Source organism: Thermobia domestica, chromosome 15, assembly GCF_964235325.1.
Source record: "Thermobia domestica chromosome 15, izTheDome1.hap1.1, whole genome shotgun sequence".
Lineage (NCBI taxonomy): Eukaryota > Metazoa > Arthropoda > Insecta > Zygentoma > Lepismatidae > Thermobia > Thermobia domestica.
Genome location: NC_137468.1, coordinates 152,901,167 through 152,924,703, shown reverse-complemented (window position 1 = coordinate 152,924,703; position 23,537 = coordinate 152,901,167). Strand labels below are relative to the sequence as shown.

Below are 23,537 nucleotides of genomic sequence, written 5' to 3'. Positions count from 1 at the left end.
TAGAGAATAAAAATTTCTGCGATAAGTGTTGGACTTATGTTGTTGCCTTAGAAGTTGAACTTCCAATAAAGTTTCAACTAATCAAGTAAAATAAAAACAACTCTTTCTTCATTACAGGTGCAGACGTTCGCAAATACAGCTCAGATGGGAATTCCCCATTCTATATGGCAGTCAGTGGAGCAGCCCAATCAACGAAACTTTGGGATCATGATTTTTTCAAGGCTCTTTATAATGCAGGTACTCACAGTTAAATAACAAGACTTGTATTGCTACGTTTTTATTGCTTGTGCATTAATAAACCTCAGTATTTCAATCTACACGGGGATCTTTTTCGAGAATTTACTCTTTTAACTGGAAATCTATTATTCCCATTCTTTTGGTTTACGTCTTGTATTGTCTTATAAAAAAAATAAAGACACCATAGTATCCACAAATTTTTAGTTTGGCTTATATCTATCCATTAACAAGTTGAAGAGAACAGCAGTTGGTGTTTGCTGATGAGTTTTCTGTAGTAAAAACTAAAGGAAATAATAGTTTTAAGTGACAGAAGAGGAAAAGTAATAAACTTGTGTTTAAATTAGATATATTGTAAATAAAATAATTTTTTTGTAAAGGAACCAAAAGTGAAGAGAAAAGAATAATGTGAAAAGCGTTTATGCATACATTATGTTATAACACTGGATTCAAGGATCCATAAGTGAAAATACAAACATCCTTAATTATGAAGTGCTGTTCTCTTCAACTTGATATTGGACAGATATAAATCAAGCTAAGCTTTTGTTAACAGTGGTGTAATTTTTTTTATTGGACAATACAAAAGACTAAAGCCAAAGAATGTAACTTAATAGGTTTCCAGCTTAAAAGAGTAAACTGTTCTCAAGAAATATTCCCGTGTGGATTGAAATATTGATGTTTTTTAATGCATAAGGAAAGAAAACACAGAGGTATAAAAGTGAGTAGAGTATTTCTTGTATAATATGTACCATATAGCTTCCTTCAGTAATTAACAGACTGACTACTTTAATAACAAAGTATTGGAATTTTATCTATATATTAAAATGCTAGGTTTATATGTTTGTTCCCAATACTTTCGACAATGAAATCTCGAAACCACAAGTGCTAGAAACGTGCCGTTTTCACTGATCGATTCCAAATTTTGTGTAGTTTGCCCAGTTGTCATTCAAATTCTCAAAAACCGTGTCGTTATTATCTATTCAACATTTTAGGGGCCGTTTTGAGCCCATAAGATTAACATTGTTGCAGGCCGAAACTACGGTGTTACGCAACCTGTAGAGACGTTACGTATGGCGGGTTGACGGACATTGCAGGTGCTTTGCTTAAATCTGAATGACAAAACCTATTGCATGCTGGCAACTTCAAAGGCCTCAAGAGCGGAATGAGACGTACTCGAACGGATGTGGATTTATTAGAAAAAAATATTTCCACTTGATGTATTACTTCTGCGAATTTGCTACAAACTAACTCCAACATTTATACATAACAGTTGACTTCCTTTTTGAATCTCCTATCCTTTACTTGTGTGAGTAAGGAGACATACACAGTGGGAAGGAGATTCATGGTCATAATAGAACGATGCGCTGAATAGACAGCGCAGGTTTAGCTACTTAAATAAATATATCTTTATGCGAATATTAAGAAAAGTCACAATAAAAGGTGTTTATATTATGACTATACGAGCAAAAGAACTAAAAACAATTGAGTTTCTGTTGGTGGCACACAATGTCAAATAATAATAATAATAATAATAATAATAATAATAATAATAATAATAATAATAATAATAATAATAATAATAATAATAATAATAATAATAATAATAATAATAATAATAAGAAGAAGAAGAAGAAGAAGAAGAAGAAGAAGAAAAAGAACGCAAGAAAATAAGAAGGATTAGAAAATTGATAAGTGTAATCTTATGGTCAGAAATTACAAGACAGTTAAAATAAAAAAAGTCATTGAAAAATGCAAGGTGCGAAAACCTGGGATGGAAGAAACTCCTTTCTACTTAATATTTTTGGAGGAAAGTTCACCGCATTAAGAACTTACTGCGGGATTAATGAGGTGACACTATTGTCAGACGTTTGCAAATTAATTAACAGTAATTCATTTATAATTAATATATATTTCACATGTAATTAATGCGTGAACTAGTGGTTAACGATATCCTCAATCTTACATAGTTTGATAGTTAGGATGTTCTGATATGTGAACTCTCTATGTCGAAACATTCACGTGCAAAGAGATATATTTCTTTTACTCGTATACCCCCACCCTTCGAGTGTTATTATTTCGCACCATGAAATTTGAATGAGTGTTACATATCATCGTATGTTTTCTCAATTATTTTTTATCTCTTCTTATCATTGTGTGTGTGTATAGTGGGAAACATAGTTGTTCTGAATTGTCTCCTACAGTTGAGCTAAGTGCTTTACGCTTTACTAACTTACGCAGGTATTGGATTCGATATCCTTGTTCTTTCACCCTCTTTCTTCACTTCCTTCAAACCTTTAGTGGGGCTCTTAAAGGACGTCACTTTAGTAGAACTTAAACATATCATTTCATACTAAGTTGCTTGTTTGAAGATGAGTGTCAATTTTTAGTACAGAGGCTATATGAGACATGGACCTACAATATAAAGTGGAGTGCGAACCATCTTAATGCTTTCAGATTACAGGCCCTTCCACCGAGAATCGAACCCAGGACAATTTCCACCAAAGCCACGCACACTAGCCATTAGACCAGCAGGGAAAGCGCTTCAAACTAAGGGGAAAAAATTAGCCTAATTTACTAATTCTTGTATATGTACAAGGATTAGAATATTAGGTAAGTTCTGTTTCCCTAGTTCGAAGCAATAGTAGATTAATAGAGCTTTTTTCTGGTCTGTGGTTTTGCGTAGTCTGTCTTTTTTCATTTCTTTCAAAATTTCGTTCATTCATGTACAGTTGAAAGAAAGGGAACCCCAAATCAAAATGAAAAGTTATTCGATTATCAGATAATCGTGAAGAGAGTCACACGCATTTAAAAAAGTATATGTATATAATTCTTTCGCTAAATGTTTCATCAGATTAGGAGACAAAGGAGTATGAATAAAAGTAAACTTGAATATCTGGCAGTGTAATAATTAAAACGAATATACTTGCAAAACCTGTGCTTAGAAATCTTGTTTTCATTATAACTTCAACAGCTGTGCAGCTCTCTTTCTAATCGAAGTGGAAAAACAAAAGTAGATGAATTTATATTACTGATTACTTACCTTCACTGACAATGACCTGAACTCAGATGTGGTCAGTTCAGAGAGTCCGATGTGAAAAGTACACCCATTTTTATACTTTATAATTTATGACATTTTGTAATATGTTTATTATGAGCACGGTAGCATAGTCGGTAACGCGTTTACCTACCAAGTGGTTGGCCGAGGTTAGATGGCCAGTGAAAGCGTGAATTTTTTATTGCTCTACCCTCGCTTGAATGCTCAGGACCTCATCTATCCCCTGTAAAATAGATGTCTGGGAAAAGCTGGGAGTAAATATGGCCGAAGCGTACTGTTGACATCACCTTTTATATAGTCAAAGTTTAGAAACTATAAAATCTTTTCTCCATCCAACCATTGGATCAAATGGAGGAGATTTTTATTTATTTATTTATCATCCTTTCGCTTTTCTGCACTCTTACCAACCCAACAGTCCAAATAGTGGAAAACTGTTGATCACAATGAACACTGGGCGAACTAAAAACGTGGGCAGCGCAGTGACGCGACCTGACAGTCAAGGTCAACAAACGCCAGAATTCACCCGAAAAAATGAGCAAGCGACTCGGTCGGTGCCGGATTATAGAATGTATCGAACAATAGAATGCTGGATTAAGGATCGCTTACTGTATGAACATTTGAATAGTATAGGGGAAAGGGATTTAAAAAAATAATCAAAAGTAATAAGTTTGTGTCCGTCACTATACCCTCTCTAACTTCAGCCTGCCTACGTTATCACGTAACTCTGCCGCGACCACTTGGATGCTTAACAGCTACGTGTCTGTTCTTTTCTTTTTTCTTTCCATTGTTTTTTCTTTGCTTTCTTATTCTGTCTCGTCCTATCTGTTAAAATATTTAGCGAAATTAGTACATCAATTATTTATTGATTTTAGAAAGGCGTACTACTCGGTTAGAAGAGAAACATTATACAACGTTCTTACAGAACTTGGAATACCGAGAAAACTAATTAGATTAATTATGATATGTTTAATTAATTTTTGTCCACAAGCTTTCACGTCGAAAATGGCTTGAAACGAGGAGCCATTATGCCATTATTACTTAACTTTGTGCTGGAATACGCCATAAGGAAAATCAAAGATAGCAACCAGGGCCTAGAGTTGAACGGTATTCACCAGGTTATGGCATATGCTGATGATGTAAATTTAATAGGGGATGATAGGAGAACAATAGAAAAAAATGCAGAGATTTTATTAAACGCTTTCAGGGACATGGGTTTAGAAGTAAATGCAGAGAAAACTAAATACATGGAAGTGCGTTGGAACCGTAATACGGCAAATTGTGGAGGCGTTAAAATATTAAATAATACTTTTGATATACTTTCAAATATTTAGGATCAATATTAACAGACGAAAATCATATTCACGAAGAAATTAAATGTCGACTAAAAGCAGGGAATTCGTGTTACTATTCGGTTCAAAATCTTGTCGTCGCGAATTCTGTCGAAGAATTTAAAGCTTAAAATATATAAAACAATAATCATGCCTGTTGTTCTGTATGGTTGCGAAACATGGTGGCTTACTCTGAGGGAAGAACATAGACTGAAAGTATTTGAGAACAAGATCCTGAGAAGAATATTCGGACCCAAGAGGAACGGGAATGGAGAATAGCGGAAACTTCATAACGAGGAACTACATAATTTATACGGTTTACCCAACATTGTTAGGGTCGTCAAGTCTAAGAGGCTTAAGTGGGCAGGTCCTGTAGCTAGAGTGGAAGCAAGTAGAAACGCTTTCAAAATCTTGAGTGGAAGACCAATCGGAAAACGACTATTAGAAAGACCTAAGCGCAGATGGGAAGATAATATTAAGATGGATCTCGCAGAAATAGGAATACAAAGTAGAAACTGGATGCAAGTAGCTAAGGATAGAAGTCAATGGAGAGCTTTTGTGAACGCGGCATTGAACCTCTGGGTTCCATAGGCTATTGAGAGAGAGAGAGAGAGTTACTTATCGTTGTTATTGTTTGTTGAAGTTAACGTCGTTTGTAATCGGTCTGTTGCTTTCGCCAGACCATAGGGATGCCAGATCGTAATGACTTCTTCTTTTCTGACGCCCACCATCGTAAATCTTCCACACACACAATACGCACGACCTGTGGAGCCTATGGTTTGTTGATGTCGCCTAGTTTCACTCCGAAATAGGCATGGTAAACCTTTTTGACGAAATCAGTAATGTTTCTTCGGCCTTTTTTCACCACAAGTTCACCACAGATGTAACAAAAACTGTTAGAAGAGTTTACACAGCCTCGGATAGACATTGTACACTAACACTAACATGTACTTCCTTCCTCAAACAAACAGTGACGAACAGGAAGCGCCATTTCCAATGTGACAGTTCCCTGTGTGTCGTTAGGGGCGCAACTGTTGAACAGTTGAAAGCCATGCCCTGCTTCTGAGCTTCATACGGTGCTTTTGTATATATTATAATATCATTATATTGCATTGTCATCAATTGCAACTGTTAGCGATTTGTGCCAAAACTGTGGGTGATATGATATTTTGAGTATTATTTTCGAGTTCAGGAGGTCGAAATACATAAAGAACGCCCACATTTCGAAAAACGTTTTTGTGACCTTGCAATTTATTGCATTGTGTTATGAATGAATTTGAATTAGTTTAGTATTTATTGAGTTTCTTTTATGAATCTATTCGTCTTCTTCTTCTTCTTCTTCTTCTTCTTATTATTATTATTATTATTATTATTATTATTATTATTATTATTATTATTATTATTATTAGTATTATTATTATTATTATTATTATTATTATTATTATTATTATTTATCGACTACAACGAACAAGAACTCCGTCACTACTATACTAGAAGCAAAAATTATTTCGAATTGGAAATAATAAATCTATGCATTTAATTTCGGAGAGAGGCTACAGGGAAACTTTAAGGGCTATTGCTTTTCTTTGCATTTTATTATATTATATATACTATTTGTCAAGTTCAGCAAAGTTTACCACAGCGGCAAATTGAACAATTAGGCTCAGAAAAACAACTAAGAGGCTGTTCTTTCTTCAGACACACACACACACACATATATATATATATATACAGAGAGAGGGAGAGAGTCCCTTTGGTCGGGATATTCTTTGAGTTAGGTTCGTGGCGTCTCGCGAGAAGATATCTTGCAAATACTGTATGTTGCTTTTTACAAGTGTTGTAAATGGGCATCCGATATATCAGTACTTCAAATAAAAAGCGAAAAGAAAAGAGAGTGAAAAATTAGTGTATTTTTCTACATTTTCGGCTCTAAAGAATTCCGTTACTGTTTCAGTGGTCTACTGTACGCACTTCTGCGTTTTACTAACCATCCCATTCATGCTAAATCATATGTTGACTAGGTGCAATATAGTTTAAACTTTTTTCTCTGCTGTCAATGCGCTTTTTTTTAAGGGTTCTTCAAGGGGCATCCTTTTATTACACACTCAGAAACACGGTTAGAATGATCAGAAATCAGAGAAGGTCTGGAGGATGACCCACTAGCAACAAACCAACAAAGGGAAGCAAAGACAGAGTAGAAAATTGTTTTATAAAAGTCGAGGCGTTTATTTTTGCAGCAACCGACCCTTCAAAGAAAAGTTGCTTGAAATGATAGTAATACAGTATTTTCTCAGCTTGCTCCTTATTTTAGCTTCCGTGGTAGTAATGAAAGATGCAAAGATGCATCGCAGTTTGAGATACATTTTTCAATTTGGTTCGATTTTGAAGAGCCTTGACCTCTTCCGAGCGCTCATGCTTTGTGAGTGTTTCATACCATGATTCATCATTTGTTATAATGTTTGACGTGAAACCTGGATCCGCACCAGCTGCTTGCTCCATATCTCTGCGCTGTTTCACTATGCATTGTTTTTGTTCGTCACTTGAATGTGAGGGGCACAACCCGCGTAATACTTTTGGTTTGCCCACATTTTTTGTTGGAATGAAAAAGAATGACTTCGGAATTCCAATGCGATCCTCGATGAACTTTGAAGATACATAACGATCCTTATGCTCCAGCTTTGACACTGTTCGGACGTTTTTATCAGTTTGCAGAGCCACTGTTGATCCTGGTTGGGGATCGTCTTCAGTGCATTCACAACCATCAACGTTCTTGCGGCTCAATGCCTCACTATTGTAAACAGTTCTAATCATTTGAAATATCTCTGTGGAAACAACCAATTTGAAATTTGAAATTGAATTTAATGATGGCACATTCCTCCATTGCTCGATTTCCTACCGACATTCAGCAGGTACTGTGAATCACAAGATCCGTACATATGAACTGTTACTACTAGGGATTTATTTATGCTGGGATTTATTTGACCATTTGCTTTAGCCCTGTCCATGTGACCCTAAACTAATGCGACCTAAACATGATTTATGAAGGTAATATTCAACTAGAAAGTCAGCTTAGTAAATTTAATTACCATCATCATGAAATCTGTTTCCAACAAGAAATCGAAGATTGGGTGTTAGTATGCAGGGTCATGATTTGTCTCCTCAGTTTTAGTTTAGTCAGTTTCTTCCCAGTTTTCGCTTATTACAGTTTAATGTTTTCTCCGGTGTGTAAACTCATAAACTTATTTTAATCAGTAGAGTCGCCTGTTATCAAAAAATTGTTTTTTTTTTTTTTTATGTCACTTTAACAACTAACTTCTTTCTTCCTGGTGGGTTTGTGACACGTGTAAGTTCTGAAATACAATTGTAAGTTAATGAACATATACTATGAATGCAATAATTATTAAATCATTTATCTGTAGATAATGATCTGGATATAAAAAATAATCTGGAAATAACGTCAGATTTGTGTTTGTAGGAAAAAGCTACCCTAAAACGAAATCAAATTACCCGCTCTCCCATATTAAAAATTTTAAACACCGTGTGCGTGGTTTTCCTCTGGGTTCTCTCGTTTCCTACCACTTTCTTCGTTCCACCATTTCATTCATCTCTCATCATCACCGTTTTCTTTAGAGGAGCCGGTATAACCGTGAGACGTAAAACTCAAAGATTTCATTTCATTAAAAATTTTGGACCTGAATGCAAGATGACCGCAATGATTGTAGTATACAGTAATAGATGTAGTTCTACCTCCATTTCTCCTGTCCATAATATGGTGTCATTCCCTCTAGCTGTTCCTCATATTGTATACTGTAAATGCTTTCAGAACTTGAGGTCGCTTAGGGCTTCATTTAATATTGTTCCATTGAGCTAATTTTTCTCATGAATTACTTTTGTCTGATATGAAGTCATTTTACCCAAAGTAGGAATAGGAAATGAATCACCAGAAAATATGAAAGCATAATGACAAGAATAAAACAATAGAAAAGAAAGAAAGAAATTAAAGAACCGAGAAAAACTGAGAAACGTCCGGGTAATCACTTTCAGTTTCTTCCGTGTTTAGTTTTTCTTTTATTTTCTCCCTAATTCTCTCTTGTTTTTATTATCCTATCTTATGAAGCATTTTAGCGAAAGAGCTCATAATGTACTTTATTTTTTAAATGTTACGGTTATATTTACTATTTTCTGACAAGAAATTGATATTATATATTTATTTTATACTTAGCGTCAGTTACCCGTTTCACTGGGTTAAAATAAGAAAAATTAGTAGTACGGTTCGTCAATCAGTCACTTTTCACTATTATTGAAGCACTTTCTGATATCAGTCATTCTTAATCATTTTTATATATCTCGCCTCTCCCTCAAGTTGCGGGGCTGAATTTGGATATAAATGGCATCGAAAGTGTCACTGTTGATCTCAGTGACCCCGAAAACTATGGATTCGACACTAATATCGATCATTTTTTTAAATATCTCTCCCCTCCCCAAGTTGCGGAGCTGAATTCGGATTTAAACGGCATCGGAAGTGTCACTGTTCATCTCAGCGACCCCGAAAACTATGAATTCGACATTAAGATCGGTCATTTTCGATCATTTTTATATATATCTGCCCCCTGCCCTTCCCCTAAGTTGTACCGTCAAATTAAAACCCATAAAACCCATTCCAGGCCCGAATCTCATCTACTGTATGTTGAAAATTTGATCGATCGGTTGGATGGTACAAGAGTTAAGCCACAAACAGTCACTTTCATTTTTATTTATATAGATAGATATATAATTTAGTACAAGCATCTTTAATTCGATATAATTTTTTTGCTTTAGGTTGTGATATCAACGCCCAAAACTACCATGGTTTTACTCCTCTACATCTTGCGGCACGTAAAGGTCATTTAGACCTTGTACGATGGCTACTCACTCATGGTGCAGATCCATACAAGAGCACAAAATGCGGAAAGAGACCGATTGACATGGCTTACGAGGGAGGTAAGTAAATATAGGATTTCTTTCTTAAATGAAGCGCAAATTAGTTTTTCTCAAGGTAAAAATATTGACTAGAAGTAAACCTTTTTCTTTGTTGAGTGCATCACAAACAATTAGAAAGAAAGGGGAAAAGTATTTTCAAAGTAAATAGTGCAGCTTCTAAATCTTTGAAAGTTACCATGTTACTTCCCACATAAACGTGGCTGATAATGAAAATATTTTTTTTTTTTTTTTTGTTTTGTTTTAAGATGGGTGGTTAAGAGAGAGCACCAATATAAACAAGTCGTAAAATAACAAGCTATCACACCAAAATCATAGGGACATAGCAACAAACACTTCATAAACGATCATTCACAATTGTGTGTGTTAGTGTGTAATTTCTTTTCAAAGTTACAGCTATATTGCCTGCCGCAATAACAGCATCTAAACCGTGTCGAAACCGTCGGCAGGCATGAATGAGGTGGGTTCTGGGAGTGTTTGTCACGGCATCCACAATAGCTGCCCTGAGAGCCGCAACGGTGTTGTGTGGATGCTTATTTCTGTCCTTCTCAACCACGCCCCAGAAGTAAAAGTCCAAAGGGTTGACATCAGGAGAGCTGGGGAGCCACATGTTTGGGGTGACGTGGTCTTGAAAATTAGGGGCCAACCATTCCTGGGTTGAATGGGCCGTATGGGCGGGAGCGGAGTCCTGCTGAAAAACACATGGCATACCACGTGCTATAGCAGTAATCCAGGGCTACACAACCGTCTTCAACACATCGATGTAAGCAACAGCGTTGACTCTGGCACCTTCACCAAAGAAATGTGGAGGCATCACGTCACCCTCACTGCTCACGTCCCCCAGAACCATCACGAAGGCGGAAAACTTTGTCAGAACTTCCTCGGGTGTTTTACACAGCCACCGATCATTTATGCGTTTCGCCTTCTGATCCTGGACGAAGGTTTACTCATCCAAGAAGAACCAGAGCATTTTTGGTTGCTCCAGATGATTCAGCTTGTTCAAAAGGCACCTAGTGCGGGTCACTCTATTCTCCCTGGTTCTCCTGGCCATGAAGTTGCCTCTCCCCATCACGTACGACTTGTAACAGAGGTCTTCATGCACCACACGTCGAATGGTGGCCTCGTCAACCTGCTTCTCTCTTGCGAGTGCCCTTATGGACTTCCCTGGATCCGCTTCGGCAACGGCTTGGACGGAAGCGATGAATTCGGGTGTCCAGGTCCTGCCCGAGGGCTGACAATGTCGTTTCCTGTGGGAAACGGTTTCCACATCACCATTGGCGGCCTCCAGTTCTCTCCGAACTTTGAAGACGAATTACTAGGCGACTTTCAGGAAGGCAGCGATATTGGAATCGGTGTGTTCTGCAGCCAAGGAGACGATGACTGCATGCCTGTTCATTTCCTGGATTAGCCTATATATTATACGCTGTGTATATATAATATATGGGACAGTCAAGTGAAAACCGTACACATGCGCAAAGAAGTAATTGCTAAATGGGTTAATACATTTATCTCACTGAGGGAAACGATCAATTCCAGTCTTGTAGAAAGAGTTAGGTTGCTGACGGATCCACAACCTCACCCACTCTTGCACTTCTTCGTCTGATTGAAACCGATGTCCACGAAGTCTTTCTTCAGGTCGCCAAAAATGTGAAAATTACAAGAGGAAAGATCTGGACTGTACGGAGGATGTTAAAGTGTTTCCCATCCAAAGCTCTGAAGCGTATCTCTCACCAGATTGGCAGTACGGGTACGGGCATTATCATGCAAAACGATGTTTTCGTCCGACAACATTCCAGAGCGCTTTGGCTTTATGACGCGTCTCAGTTTCTGCAAAGAGTCTTCAAATCGCTTCGCATTTATAGTGGCCCCACGCTCGAGGAAGTCAAGAAGCAGAGGGCCTTTGCAGTCGAGGAAGAAGGTCATTATGTTTTTATCGGAACTTGTGTGAACAGCTTTGGATATCTTTGGTGATTGAGAATTGGGGTGTTTCCATTGTTAGCTTTGCCGTTTGCTCTCGGGCTCAAAATGATAGCACCACGTTTCGTCCCCTGTGACGATACGGGAGAGAAACGCGTACGCTTCCTCGTGGTATCGCTGCAAATGCATCAGACATGAAACCATCCCGCCAATCTTTTGTCCCTCTGTCAGTAGATGCGGAACCCACTTCGCGCAAATTTTTCGGAACTGTAGGTATGGATAATGGCATTTACGGAGCCATGCCGACCTGAACACGAATTTCTTCTTCTGTGATTCGTCGGTTTTTCCGGATAAGACTATCAATCCGCGATGGACCTGTTCTGGGTGCGAATCGTCTTGCAGTGAGTGCGTTCTTCTCGAAATCTCATGCCAGTCCTGCAAACTTGTCAATGACATGTAGTGGTCGCCATACACTGCAGACATGCAACAATGAGCTCCGCGTGTTCCAACAACCTTAGCCACCAAAATAACAACCACATCTCTCTGCTCTTTGCTTGCCTCCATTTCTAATGCTGGACGAACACACTTTTCACTCCGCTCACCTACAGAGCAATAAACAAACAATTATGTGTACTTGTGAGCTGTGACTATGCATTTTTTCTCCCGAGAGACACCAGTATCGTTAAGTAACACAGTGTTTCCAATTTTTGCGAGGAATCTATTTGATAGAGGCTGTTCGGTTTTCATTTGACTGCTCCTCTATATGGCCTAGCAGGGAGAGAAAAACTAATGGTCACCCAGCCCTATCGATTCTTCTCAGACAGGTTATGTAGAATCTATTTGGAGTACTTTCTCACATATAGCAACTGTCTAATACTGTTAGAAACTGTTTGTTAACCAACACCAAGGTCCTGTGCAATTTGTGATATGATAAGAAATGTAATATCGATCTGATATAATTATGGTCGTCCAGAGCGTGATTCATGCTCAAGCGTTAGGTCTCCCTTATTAAATTTCGCGAACCATCTTCTGCATATATTGTCAGATACTTCTCCCTTTGCAAAATCTTCTTGCACACAAAATATTTAATCACATCCAGAGGATCTTCCTCTTCCGGAACTCATACAGTATGCAGTGAAGCAGAAATACATCGACAGACATCTTTTAGAACCACAAATCCTGTAAGAAATGAAAAAAATCCATTATTATTTTAGAAACAATTCAGTATTCATACAATTAATGTGCATGGTGTATGATATTAATGAAAAAAAAATATTAGTATGTGGAAAGGAATAGAAGTTAGTGTTGCAAAAACGGACACAACTTTCCGGTTGATCTTTATGATTATCATACTAGGCAAGAATGTGGAAACGTCTCATTAACTGTAAGTTATTTTATAAATTATTTACAAAATTATCAAGTTTCCCAGTATTTTCAAGTTCCTATGAACCTTATGTTGTAATTAATAAAATAATTATCTTTACATTGAAAATACAATAAGATCATCGCCAGCAGCAAATTGGGGATATTAGAATCCATTTTTAATGTGAATTTTTTACTTTGGGGTTGATTCAACATTTTAAATGCAATTATTTGCATGAGAGAAGAAACCATAATTCTAAAAAAGGAAGAAAACGTACTAGTAATATTGGAAGAAGTATTTTAGATTAAACCTCTTAAAATTAAATTTGGATACGAGTGAATTGAACAGGAATTAGATCATAGTTTTAAATATATTCAGAAAATTCAGCGTGAATCTAAGGAACTTTGGGCAAAAACAAATTAATGCGTGGTATGTAGAAGCAGTGACATTGAAGCAGCTCTTTAAATGGAAAGTGGAGTCAACGTACAAAGAGTGAGAAAGTGACTGACTGGACTCGAACCCGGGACCTCCGGCATACCGTGAAGATGCGTTAGCCACTACGCCACCCAGTCCCCTTCTCAGAATAGTCACTCACTCACTCTCTCTCACTCTCGATGTCGTTGTTCTCCACTAGGATCACGTGGGCTGTACCACGGATCCCTGCTGTGATTGGACAATTCCTGTGTCCCTGTCCAGTCAGTCACTTTTTCACCTTTCGTACGTTATTGAATTTACATCTATAGAGGATATGGTGTGTTAAAAAATCGGTTGTTTCCTCTTTTATTAATATCTATACGAAAGTGAATTATTTAGGCATCAAGTCTAGGGTTCATTGTTTTACTTTTACTTTTTAATCTTATGTTCCTTTTCATTGCTGTCACTGCCCGGAGAATGTTTACTGTACTCAAAGCATTGAGAAATTATTATATTTTGTATAATGTGAATGATACAGTTTGGTGTTTTCTCTAATATCAATATTTAACATAATATCTTTAATTTTTTTCCTCTTTCAGATCACAAGGTTATATGTTCCTTTTTAAGCATAAATATCGGTGACGCAACAGAAAACGACGTATCCTCAACACCGTATCCATACACCGACGGAAGCTTCACTCCTTTATCACGCAGAAGTGTCAGTTCCCATACATCGCACGAAGGAAAGAGTTCTTCTTCTGGCGACACTGACTTCGAAAATGATGTATCATAGAAAATGCTATAAGATACAGCAATTTGTATCTTCGTAATAATATTGAGGATTTCTCTGTTAAATAACTCTTAGCAAGAATAACAAAGTAATTTGTTTTCTTGAATATATATTAGTATCTACTAAGAGTTACTCATAAAGAAATAATTGAATTGTTAAAAAGAGATTTACTTGTTGTTATTTAATCATGAGTTTTATATACGTTTCAATATGAAACAACAACTAATATATGTTTACAAACTTTAGTAATGAAATAGTATACAATATGCAATGGATGACTAATTACTATACACATTTAATAGAAAAGTCTGACCTACTTAATGCATGTTTTTTGTCTTATAAAATAAGGAGCAAGTCTCATTTCTCGGAATGATTCTCCAAAACCAGTTTATTAGGACTGGAAAATATGAATATAACACGTAGAGAAACTGGATTAGACCTGAATTTACATAAGGTAAATTAGAATCACTTGAGCAGCTCTAACTATTGTTATTTTCTGTAATACTGAGCAAAGGATTATCTTAACTATAAAAATAATTCACTTTATTTCTTGGTATTAATTACATTTGCTGAAATTTAAATTATTTTCCACTACCATTTTCTTCTGAGTCTGCGGCTAGACATGAATTAGTGTTTAATGAATTTTAATTATTTTAATTACTTTTTTTTTGGGGGGGGGGGGGTGTAAGAGAAGGTTATATGTAAATTCTATAAGATGATGTTGATTTAAGTTCTTACTTTCTTGTTCAATTTTCATTTTGTCACATTTATATAAAGCGTGTCCATAAAAATATTGTCATATTTTAAAGTTGTATTACGTCGCTTTGGATTGTCATACTAAAATGAAATTGTCACATTCGAAAGAAAAACTTAAAATATTTTTTACTGTATCTCATAGACATTGAATGTAGGCTCCACGAGTGGCGATGCAGACATCAAGACGATATTCCCATTCACACCACACACACTCCAACATATCTGGTGAAATGGACTGGATGGCGGCACTCATACGGACTTGCACCTCTTGCAGGTTTTGAGACAATGGGGGTACATAAACACAATCCTTTAAGGGACCCCATGAAAAGAAGTCAGAGACCTTCAAGTCAGTCGACCTCGGCGACCACTTGTAGAAGACATTATCATCGTTTCCGGCACGTCCAATCTATCTTCCTGGAAGCCGCTCATTCAGATGTTTCCGAACATGAAAGTGCCAGTGAGGAGATGCTCCATCTTGTTGGAAAATAGTCAGTACCTTCTTCTTCTTCTTCCAGTTGTGGAAATAACAAATTAATGAGCATGTCAAGATAAGTTGGACCTGTGACATTGGTCACTCAAAAGCAAATATGAGTGAATTTGCTTCTTCTGTGTTTGATCCCGTCCATTATTGACATTGTTTTTCATTGTTGACATGCACAAAAATATTTGAGTTTTTCTTTTGAAATGTCACCAATTTCATTTAAATACGATTATCCAAAGCGCTGTAATAAATTTTAAAGTATGATAGTGCTGTCAATCAGGAACTGTTTTTGTGCTCACCCTGTATAATGGTTATCAAAATATAACACACTATGAAGAAGGTTCCAAGTAAGACAGTAGCACCTGCGGAATGCTGTCGTGGCAGTTTCTGTTTGTTCTTATGTGCAGTGCTGTGCGTAAATGAGTATCCATCTAAATAATATATTTTTTTTAAAAAACTTTCAGAGTGAGTGAGCCAATTTGAATACGATTTCCTGTAAATCGAAGAAACCCATGTTCTGTTTAGATTATAGACATACGTGCTCATAGTTGTCTTCACGTAAAAGTGTTTGAAAGAAGAAATTATGTAGAGAGAAAGAAATCATTGTCAAATAAACATTAGAGGATTTTTTTAAGGTTCCTTCGTGTTGTTCTGTCTATCTCTAAAAAATAGAATTTACGCTTTTGAATAATCTCATAAATAGTCCCAAGATATATTTTTCACTAGCAAGCAATTGTACGTTAACTCACTTCATTTTACAGTACTTTGTGTTAGACACAAATGATAGTGTGTATCAATAATGTGATATTGTGTATCAGTTTTTCATAGTCTTTAAAAATATGGAAAGAAAGGGAGAGGTACTTTACATCTGTACTTAATATGTTTATAAAACAACGTTAAGTGGCTGAAACTTCCCAAATATATATGTGTTACGAGATTTACTGAAAATAGTGGAAAATGACAATCTACAGGATTCGATTTGTAATACAAGAAACATGTAAAATATACAATGTAGATACAAAATACATAGATAACATCACTGACAATGAAAGTAGCTACTATATTGAAACCTTAGTTACAGAATTGTGTTAGCATGTTAGCCAGTCCGTCCGTTCACAACCATCTTTGTAGTAAGTAAGGGTACTGTTGCTTTCTTAGTCGTACAGACCACATGTATTTACCTTTATGAGTGGAAAATATGCACAGGAATTTATTAATAGAAAAATTATTATTTTTATTACCGTATATTCTAAACTTTTCAGCTAAATATCGGAAAATAATTACTATTGTGGTAAATATTTGCACAAACTTGGAACAAGAAAAAGAGTAACGTGTCTGGTACTTATCTGAATTATGAATAAGCCAAACAAAAACAAAAGATGAATGTACCCAAGATGAAAACAATCAGCTACTTACATAGTTAACTTAAGTATCAGATATATATTTAAAACACACTATACTGGCGTTTCTGGTCTTAATGGGTCATCATCAGGTTCATGAAACAAATAAATAAAAGGAAAAATGATACAGAGAACTTGAAATAGCCTGTAATTAGGTATGCTGCATTCGATGGAGAATAGCTTGATCAATTTTGGGAAGGGGAAGATATGTAATATAAGATAATCATATAAGTTTTCTTTCCTAATATGTGCTTGTTTTTGCTTTGTATGAGTGTGTGTGTATTTATACGTATATGTGTTATTGAGATAAACAACAAGAATCACGCTTAAGTATAATGAATTATATTGTAGTGACATGGCAAGACTTACAGCTTAAATAAGCGATAACTGATGTACAATGTTATATTCTTTTTCGTTAAAGCTGGATATTAAATTTTCTCCCTCTCTCTCTCTTTTTTTTTTCTTTCTTTCTTGACTTTCATGCTCTATAAGCAGTCTTGATAACTGTTTTATTACCAAATAGCGTAATTGCATTTTGTTTGCATTTAGTGCATTAAACTTGTTTTCAAATTTGATAACGACGATCGAAGCTTGAGACTTTGCTCATTACATTACGTTTAAAACTCGAAATACAAACATTAATAAACAAAACTTCGACATCTATTGTTATTTTAAATCAGCTGGATGTCCTCCTTAACATGTATTGTCTACTTCTCTGAAGCTGTCAATCGGTAAACATGGATCAGAATGCCTTAATTTATAGCTCCTTAATGATGTACGATTTGTAATGAATAACGTTGAGGTTTGATTACTATTGTACTTAAGAATAGTTAAAGTGTTCAATAAAACTGGTTTTATCTTCCTAATATTGTTATCATTGAGAAACAAGCAAAAAGGCTAATATTCAAAGCAAAAATAACAGTTTTCATCACCTGTAAAAAGAAGCGCTTTCGGAAGGATCCGTTTCCGTCCCCAGCTTACTTAAAATTAAAAAGGATTTAAAAACATGAAGGAAAATAAGGAAAGTTAAAAAAAAAATGGTTAAAAGGATTAAGAAATGTAAAATACAAATCTTCTGTCAAAAACTAAACATATGGTAATAGGCACTTACTGTTGTTGTTCACTGTTTTCTTTTTTTGCTTTCCAGATGACGAAATATGTAACGACAAGATTATTCCAAATCATATTTATTTCTTCCTTATCCAAATTAAGTATGAATTTATCTTTATGGATGCAATATGATTCTTTGATTTTTCGTTCCGTTGCTGTTTTTGCTTTCTCAATTATAGTTATAATCTCTAAGATGCATTCCTAGACCAGACAGCTGTTGGCTCCGAGACTTCGAAGTTGAAACATGTTCAGTTATTCTAGTGCAAATATTCGTTTTTGTTTGACCTTTATACACTTTATTACATTGACACTTCACCCGATAGACATTACTGCTTTGTAGGGGGACAGTCAAAAATGCCTTAAAATTTGTTATGTATTTGTCTATGGATTTAGAGGAACATCTGAAATTTTGATGTGTTTTTGCAGAATCTGCTTAATTTTTGCCGAGAAATGTGGAACCAGAGGAACGCCAATCTATTTGCCAGTTGTGGCATCTGTTGTTGGTTGATGGTGGGTGCCGACGATCTCCTGTTGTACCTGTTTGTAGCATTTTAATAGTAAAGATTTTAGGAAACCGTTCTACTGTCCAGTTTTTAATAAATATTGGGTTTCCTTATTGAGATCCCAGGGAAGATCTGAAAGTAAAAGAGCTCTCCTATAAAAAAGTTTTTCCAGACATTCAGTTTCTGAAGCCATGAATGTGATGATTTGAAGTTGATATAGTTTACCTTTCCACATTCTCCTTCTTGTTTTTAAATCGTTTTTGAATTTTAAGCAAGCTGAGGATGGAAGTAGGTTCTTCTGAAAGTGCTTCTTTTTACATGTAGATGAAAATTCTACTATTTTTTGCAGTGAATATTAGCCTTTTTGCTTGTTTCTCATTAAATATCACCGCTCGCAATATTGTAATATTGTTACCATTATTGATGATATTAATTTTATTTCTGTACTCTCTAATTTTATTTCTAGTAACACAATTATGTTATTTATGAAGTACTTGAAATTATTTCTTAAAGGTAATTAATTGTTTAGTTGTTCTGCTTCATTCGGTAAATTAATGTTAAATTATGATGCTTAATATTTAGTGTTTAATTTATATTTAAAAATGAATTTATTATATATGTTGGGGCTTCTCCGTATTGCGAGATACATATTACTTTGCTTTAAATATAAATGTAAAATCTTCTGAAGAATGAGCTTTAACGAAACTAGTTATAAATAAGATGAGTTTTATTTGTGTGTTCTCAAATTAAAATTAACACCATACGTGATTGTAGAATGTTCTGTTGAGTCATAAAATGAAAGTATTAGATGTCTGAACGTAACAGTCTGTGTCTGAGGTGAATTATGTATAATGTCGTGATCCATTCACAAAAGTTCTCACACATGTGACTTTACTGCTACTTTGTATGAAATACATAGAGGTCGACACATCAATTCATTGACTTAGTTCACACTTGTTGATACATGCTTGTTTTAAAACATTTGTTTAGTTGTCCGATTACTGTAAACATTAATTGTTTTGTATAAGTACAAATATTATACAATATTATATTTAAGTGTAGCTGTTTATGTAATTGGCAAGTATTAAGAAACAAACAATAGTTGGTTTTGTTACTTAGATTACGTAACTGTTCATTGTTGTGTTTCGTTGAGATTTTTATTCATAATGGCAGATCAATGAAAAATTAATGGGTCTGAAAACTACAGTAAATAATCTTTTTCAAGTAAACTGAAAGAATCAGACCATTCACTGAAGATTGTAAACAGTCAAGACAGATAAAGGCTGGTAAATAAGTGATATGTAGCAATAGTTAGTCGTCACTGAGCTAAACGTTCATATTTATTTTCGGTGCATAATTACTATTTTGTAACTACTTTCTACTTTGTCATTATATATATTTATTGTCATTATATATATATTTCGTTTTTTTCATGAAGTAATTATCTCTACGGATAGCAGAAAGAAAACCTTATTTATTTATTTATTGTAATTCTTGGTGGTAGTTTTTGAATGTTTTGTAATATTTTTCATTATATTTTGCCTTTTCTCATTAAAGTTTAAGCAGTAAATTTAAAAGGTAAAAGGTAAAAACAATTTCACTTTAAACTTGTTTTAATTCTGAGTTTTCTTTTTTTGTTTTTAAAAAAGTAACTTCATATAATAAATATGTATAGATTTTGAATTAAAGTCTAAGGAGTTTTCCACTCTTTGTTTTGATGGTAACAAATCTAAAGAAGAGACTTTCATGAGCTACTTTGATCAGTTATTTAAGATCTTAAGAATTCGTTAACTTTTAAAATTTGATGTCATGGTTAGTACTTTAAAGCAATTTTCTGGCAATCGTTGCATAAAAAACTAGGTTTATATAAAACAATTATATTCATCGCGATTGAAAAAAAAACCTCGATATTTTTCCATAGTTATTTATGAAACGGGTTTTAATAATGTTTTTACTGCATCTATGATTTCTTGTGTTTTCATTTAAAGGAATTTATTATATCGCTAGTTGTCCCTAATGAAGATATTTTACAAATAGATTCAGCCAATAATACATTGTTTTATGCCACGAGAAGTTTGTTATTAGCGTACATATCCAAAATTGTTTCTTTGTCATGCATTCACCACTTTGTTATTCATAAAATGGTACATTATAAGTTTATCATTTTTGTAGTGTAGTTAAATATAGTTATTTCAAGTAACAGTATTCATGTTGCATTGGAAATGAAAAGTATGTATCATTTGTCGTTTGCAACATATAAATTAGTAAACTTGTGTGTTCCATTTATTGTATTTTTACATCTATACGTTTATTAAATTTTCTGCTAGTTCAGTTTGTTCTTAAACTATATGCTCGTTTATTTTCTCATTGACTTCTACTAAAGTCTGTAGAACTTGGTTTTAAAAATTATTACTTAATGTATTTCACAGCATTTCTTTTGTACTTATTAGTAAGCTATGTGGTAAAATTACGATAGTGAACTAGATTTGGGAAATATTACGAAAAAAATGAGAAAATTGGAATGGGCACCATTTTGAATTGAGTAGTGACGAAGCCGCTGCAGCTTGCGCACATGTGATTGATACATGAGCCATTCGCAGTGTGAAATCATCTCTAAGGATTGATATCTAGTATCTCAGTATAACAATTCAACTTTTGCTATCAACGAATACAATAAGTTTAAAAAAAACTTCTCATTCATGTAGTAGCCGGCATCCATAGCTGAGTAGTCTGTGGCATTCAGTTTCAGACCACGAGGCAGAGTCCATCCTAGGTTTGAGTTCCATTAAAGATGTGTACTTTTAACTGTCCTTAGTGTTTCTATACTTATGTACCTTTCGTTTGCATAATATGTAAATGTAGAAGAAAGACATGTAAAATAAATTTACCAACAGAAAATATGAAAAAAGAAGATTGAAAATATAATCCGAAAGAGAAAGGAGAAACCGGGTCATTTGGTGTTTTAGTTTGTTTCTAAAAGATAGTAGGTAATGCACATGTCCTTGGTGAACGAGGTCCTGAGTTCAATTTCCGATGTTTGGTTGGATTAAAGATTAGCGTTCTTTTCAGAATAAAGGCTATGGGAGACGTGGATTAATAGCTTACGGGAGATCCGAACCACATGAGCTCCCGACGACAATCGCACCCGAGTCTTCCGTACCAAAGACGCGTACAAAGTCATTTCCCCCAATATGTGAAGAAATCAAATGAAAAAAAAAAAAAAAAAAAACAGGCGAGTTGACAATCTTTATTGTTTAAAGGTAACCAGAAAAGTTCTGTTGCTTTTCACCCACAACCTTTGAACATCGATTTGTCACCTAAGACGTATCTGGACGATCAAAAATAGTCCCCATAAGGATCGAAGACCTTCTGCCAACGCTCTGGAAGACCATGAATTCGATCGCGGTAGAACTTGATGGGCCGTAAAGCGAAGAAGGTATCAAGTACATTTTGCACCTCTACTAGGGATTTGAATTGGCGTCCTTTAAGGTGATAGTCCAAGTAATGAAAGAGGTGATAATTGGACGGTGCAATGACGGATGCAATAGTGTTTCCCATCCAAGGTGTAGAATGATGCCCCATGTCATCCTAGCTACTTAGCATTGTCCTGTAACAGAAGGACCCCTTTGCGATTCAGAAGTGCTGGCTCTAGAGTTTGAGTTTTTCTTGAACACGGCTCATGTGCTGACAGTACACAGTTGCATTGATGCTCTGACCAGTTTGTAGCAGTTCCCGATGAACGATGCCGCGAGCAGTCTACCAAACACACAGGACCTTCTTCTGGTGTAGTGCTGGTTTCGGCTGTTGGAACCGATTCATGGAATGCTAACCAATCATGACGGCGCCTTGGAGCTTCGTACAGGACCCACTTCTCATCACATGTCAATACCCAGTCCAGAAATGACTCCCTCCTCAAATGAGACAGCAAAGAAACACAGGTGTCTGCTCGCGTTGCCTTCCGGCTCGGAGTCAAATCACGTGGCATCCATTGACCCAACTTGTAGTGCTTCCCAAGTTCATGGAGGTGCTGCCGAATGGTTTCTCTACTCACACTGAATTGTAGTCCCAGTTCCTCACATGTCTGTCTGGACACTGTTCGCCTGAATTGTTGTCTGAAGATCTTCATTTTGTACATATGTTGGTCTTCCGGCATGTGGTGCGTCTTTGAGTGTTTCGCCGTCCTTAAACTTGTTAAACCACCTCTGTACTGTCCGCGTAGTCACGATACTTTCACCAAAGGCCTGGCATATCTTCCGCTCCGCTGTAGCGGCGTTTGACCCCAGTTTGAACTCGTACGTGGAGATCCCATGTTCACTCTGTTCTTACGCAAGCTCACGGTGTAACTGAACTGCCACAACCAGGTAGTATGTTGGATATAAAATTTTTCGGTTCCTGTGTGCCAATTGGAAAATTGTAATTTGTTACTGTCTACATAAAAACTCAATTTTATAGCTCAATGTGCAGTTAAATATAGTGGAAAATTTTCCACCTAACATCACTATACTGTACATAATATTCGAAATTGTACTGCTTAAGAAAAGTTTTACCACTTGTTTCTACATCCTAATGACAATTTTCCGACTCATGAAAATTCCTTTCACTTGTTTCTACAGAGCAATAAAACTTTCCGATTCACAAAAGTTATTTTACTTTTTGCTTTAAAATGATGAAAATTTTCCGGCTCAAAAAGTTTTTCAGTTTTTCCATACATGACAGAAAATTTTTCAACTCATGAAAAATTATTTCACTTGTTCCTACATAGTACTGGAAATTTTCTGAGCCATGAAAATTTTCACATTCCTTAAACAATCTTTCACTTTTTAACATTTCTATACATGAATTCAATTAATTTTATGGTTAATGAGGAATTGTTACTTGATCATTGATACTTGTTTAGAACGGAAAATTTTCCACCTCACATCACTAGTTTCAAGTTATCCAAATCCTGAGGTTGCCCGGAACACATGTCGTCTTTGACAATACATCACATGGAAAAGTCGTATGGTGTGACGTCACATGAACGGGGTGTCCAATCTGTCGTACTACGACGACCAATCCATTCATCAAAATGGTGATCCAAGAAGTCCCTTACAACAATACCGAAGTGAGGTGGTGCTCCATGTGTTGCCACATGAACTGAATGTTTTCGTAACAAGGATTATTTTTAAGTTCTGGAATGACAACTTCCTGCAACATCTTAAGTTATGTG

The 23,537-nt window shown here is 35.6% G+C and overlaps 2 protein-coding genes across 2 annotated transcripts in view; both read left to right on the top strand.

Annotated features, from left to right (window-relative positions):
• Nucleotides 1-20,675, top strand: part of LOC145671300 (uncharacterized) — a 71,898-nt gene extending 51,223 nt beyond the window's left edge. Inside the window, exons 6-8 of the mRNA XM_081740268.1 lie at nucleotides 118-237; nucleotides 9,436-9,597; nucleotides 13,888-20,675. Coding sequence (XP_081596394.1) covers nucleotides 118-237; nucleotides 9,436-9,597; nucleotides 13,888-14,081 — 476 coding nt within the window. The 3' untranslated portion in view covers nucleotides 14,082-20,675. The remainder of the gene's footprint in view (nucleotides 1-117; nucleotides 238-9,435; nucleotides 9,598-13,887) is intronic.
• The window catches only part of LOC145671301 (proteasome subunit beta type-7-like), a 45,834-nt gene continuing 41,777 nt past the window's right edge, over nucleotides 19,481-23,537 (top strand). The window contains exon 1 of the mRNA XM_081740271.1: nucleotides 19,481-19,614. The gene's annotated coding sequence lies outside the window, so the exon portion shown is untranslated. The remainder of the gene's footprint in view (nucleotides 19,615-23,537) is intronic.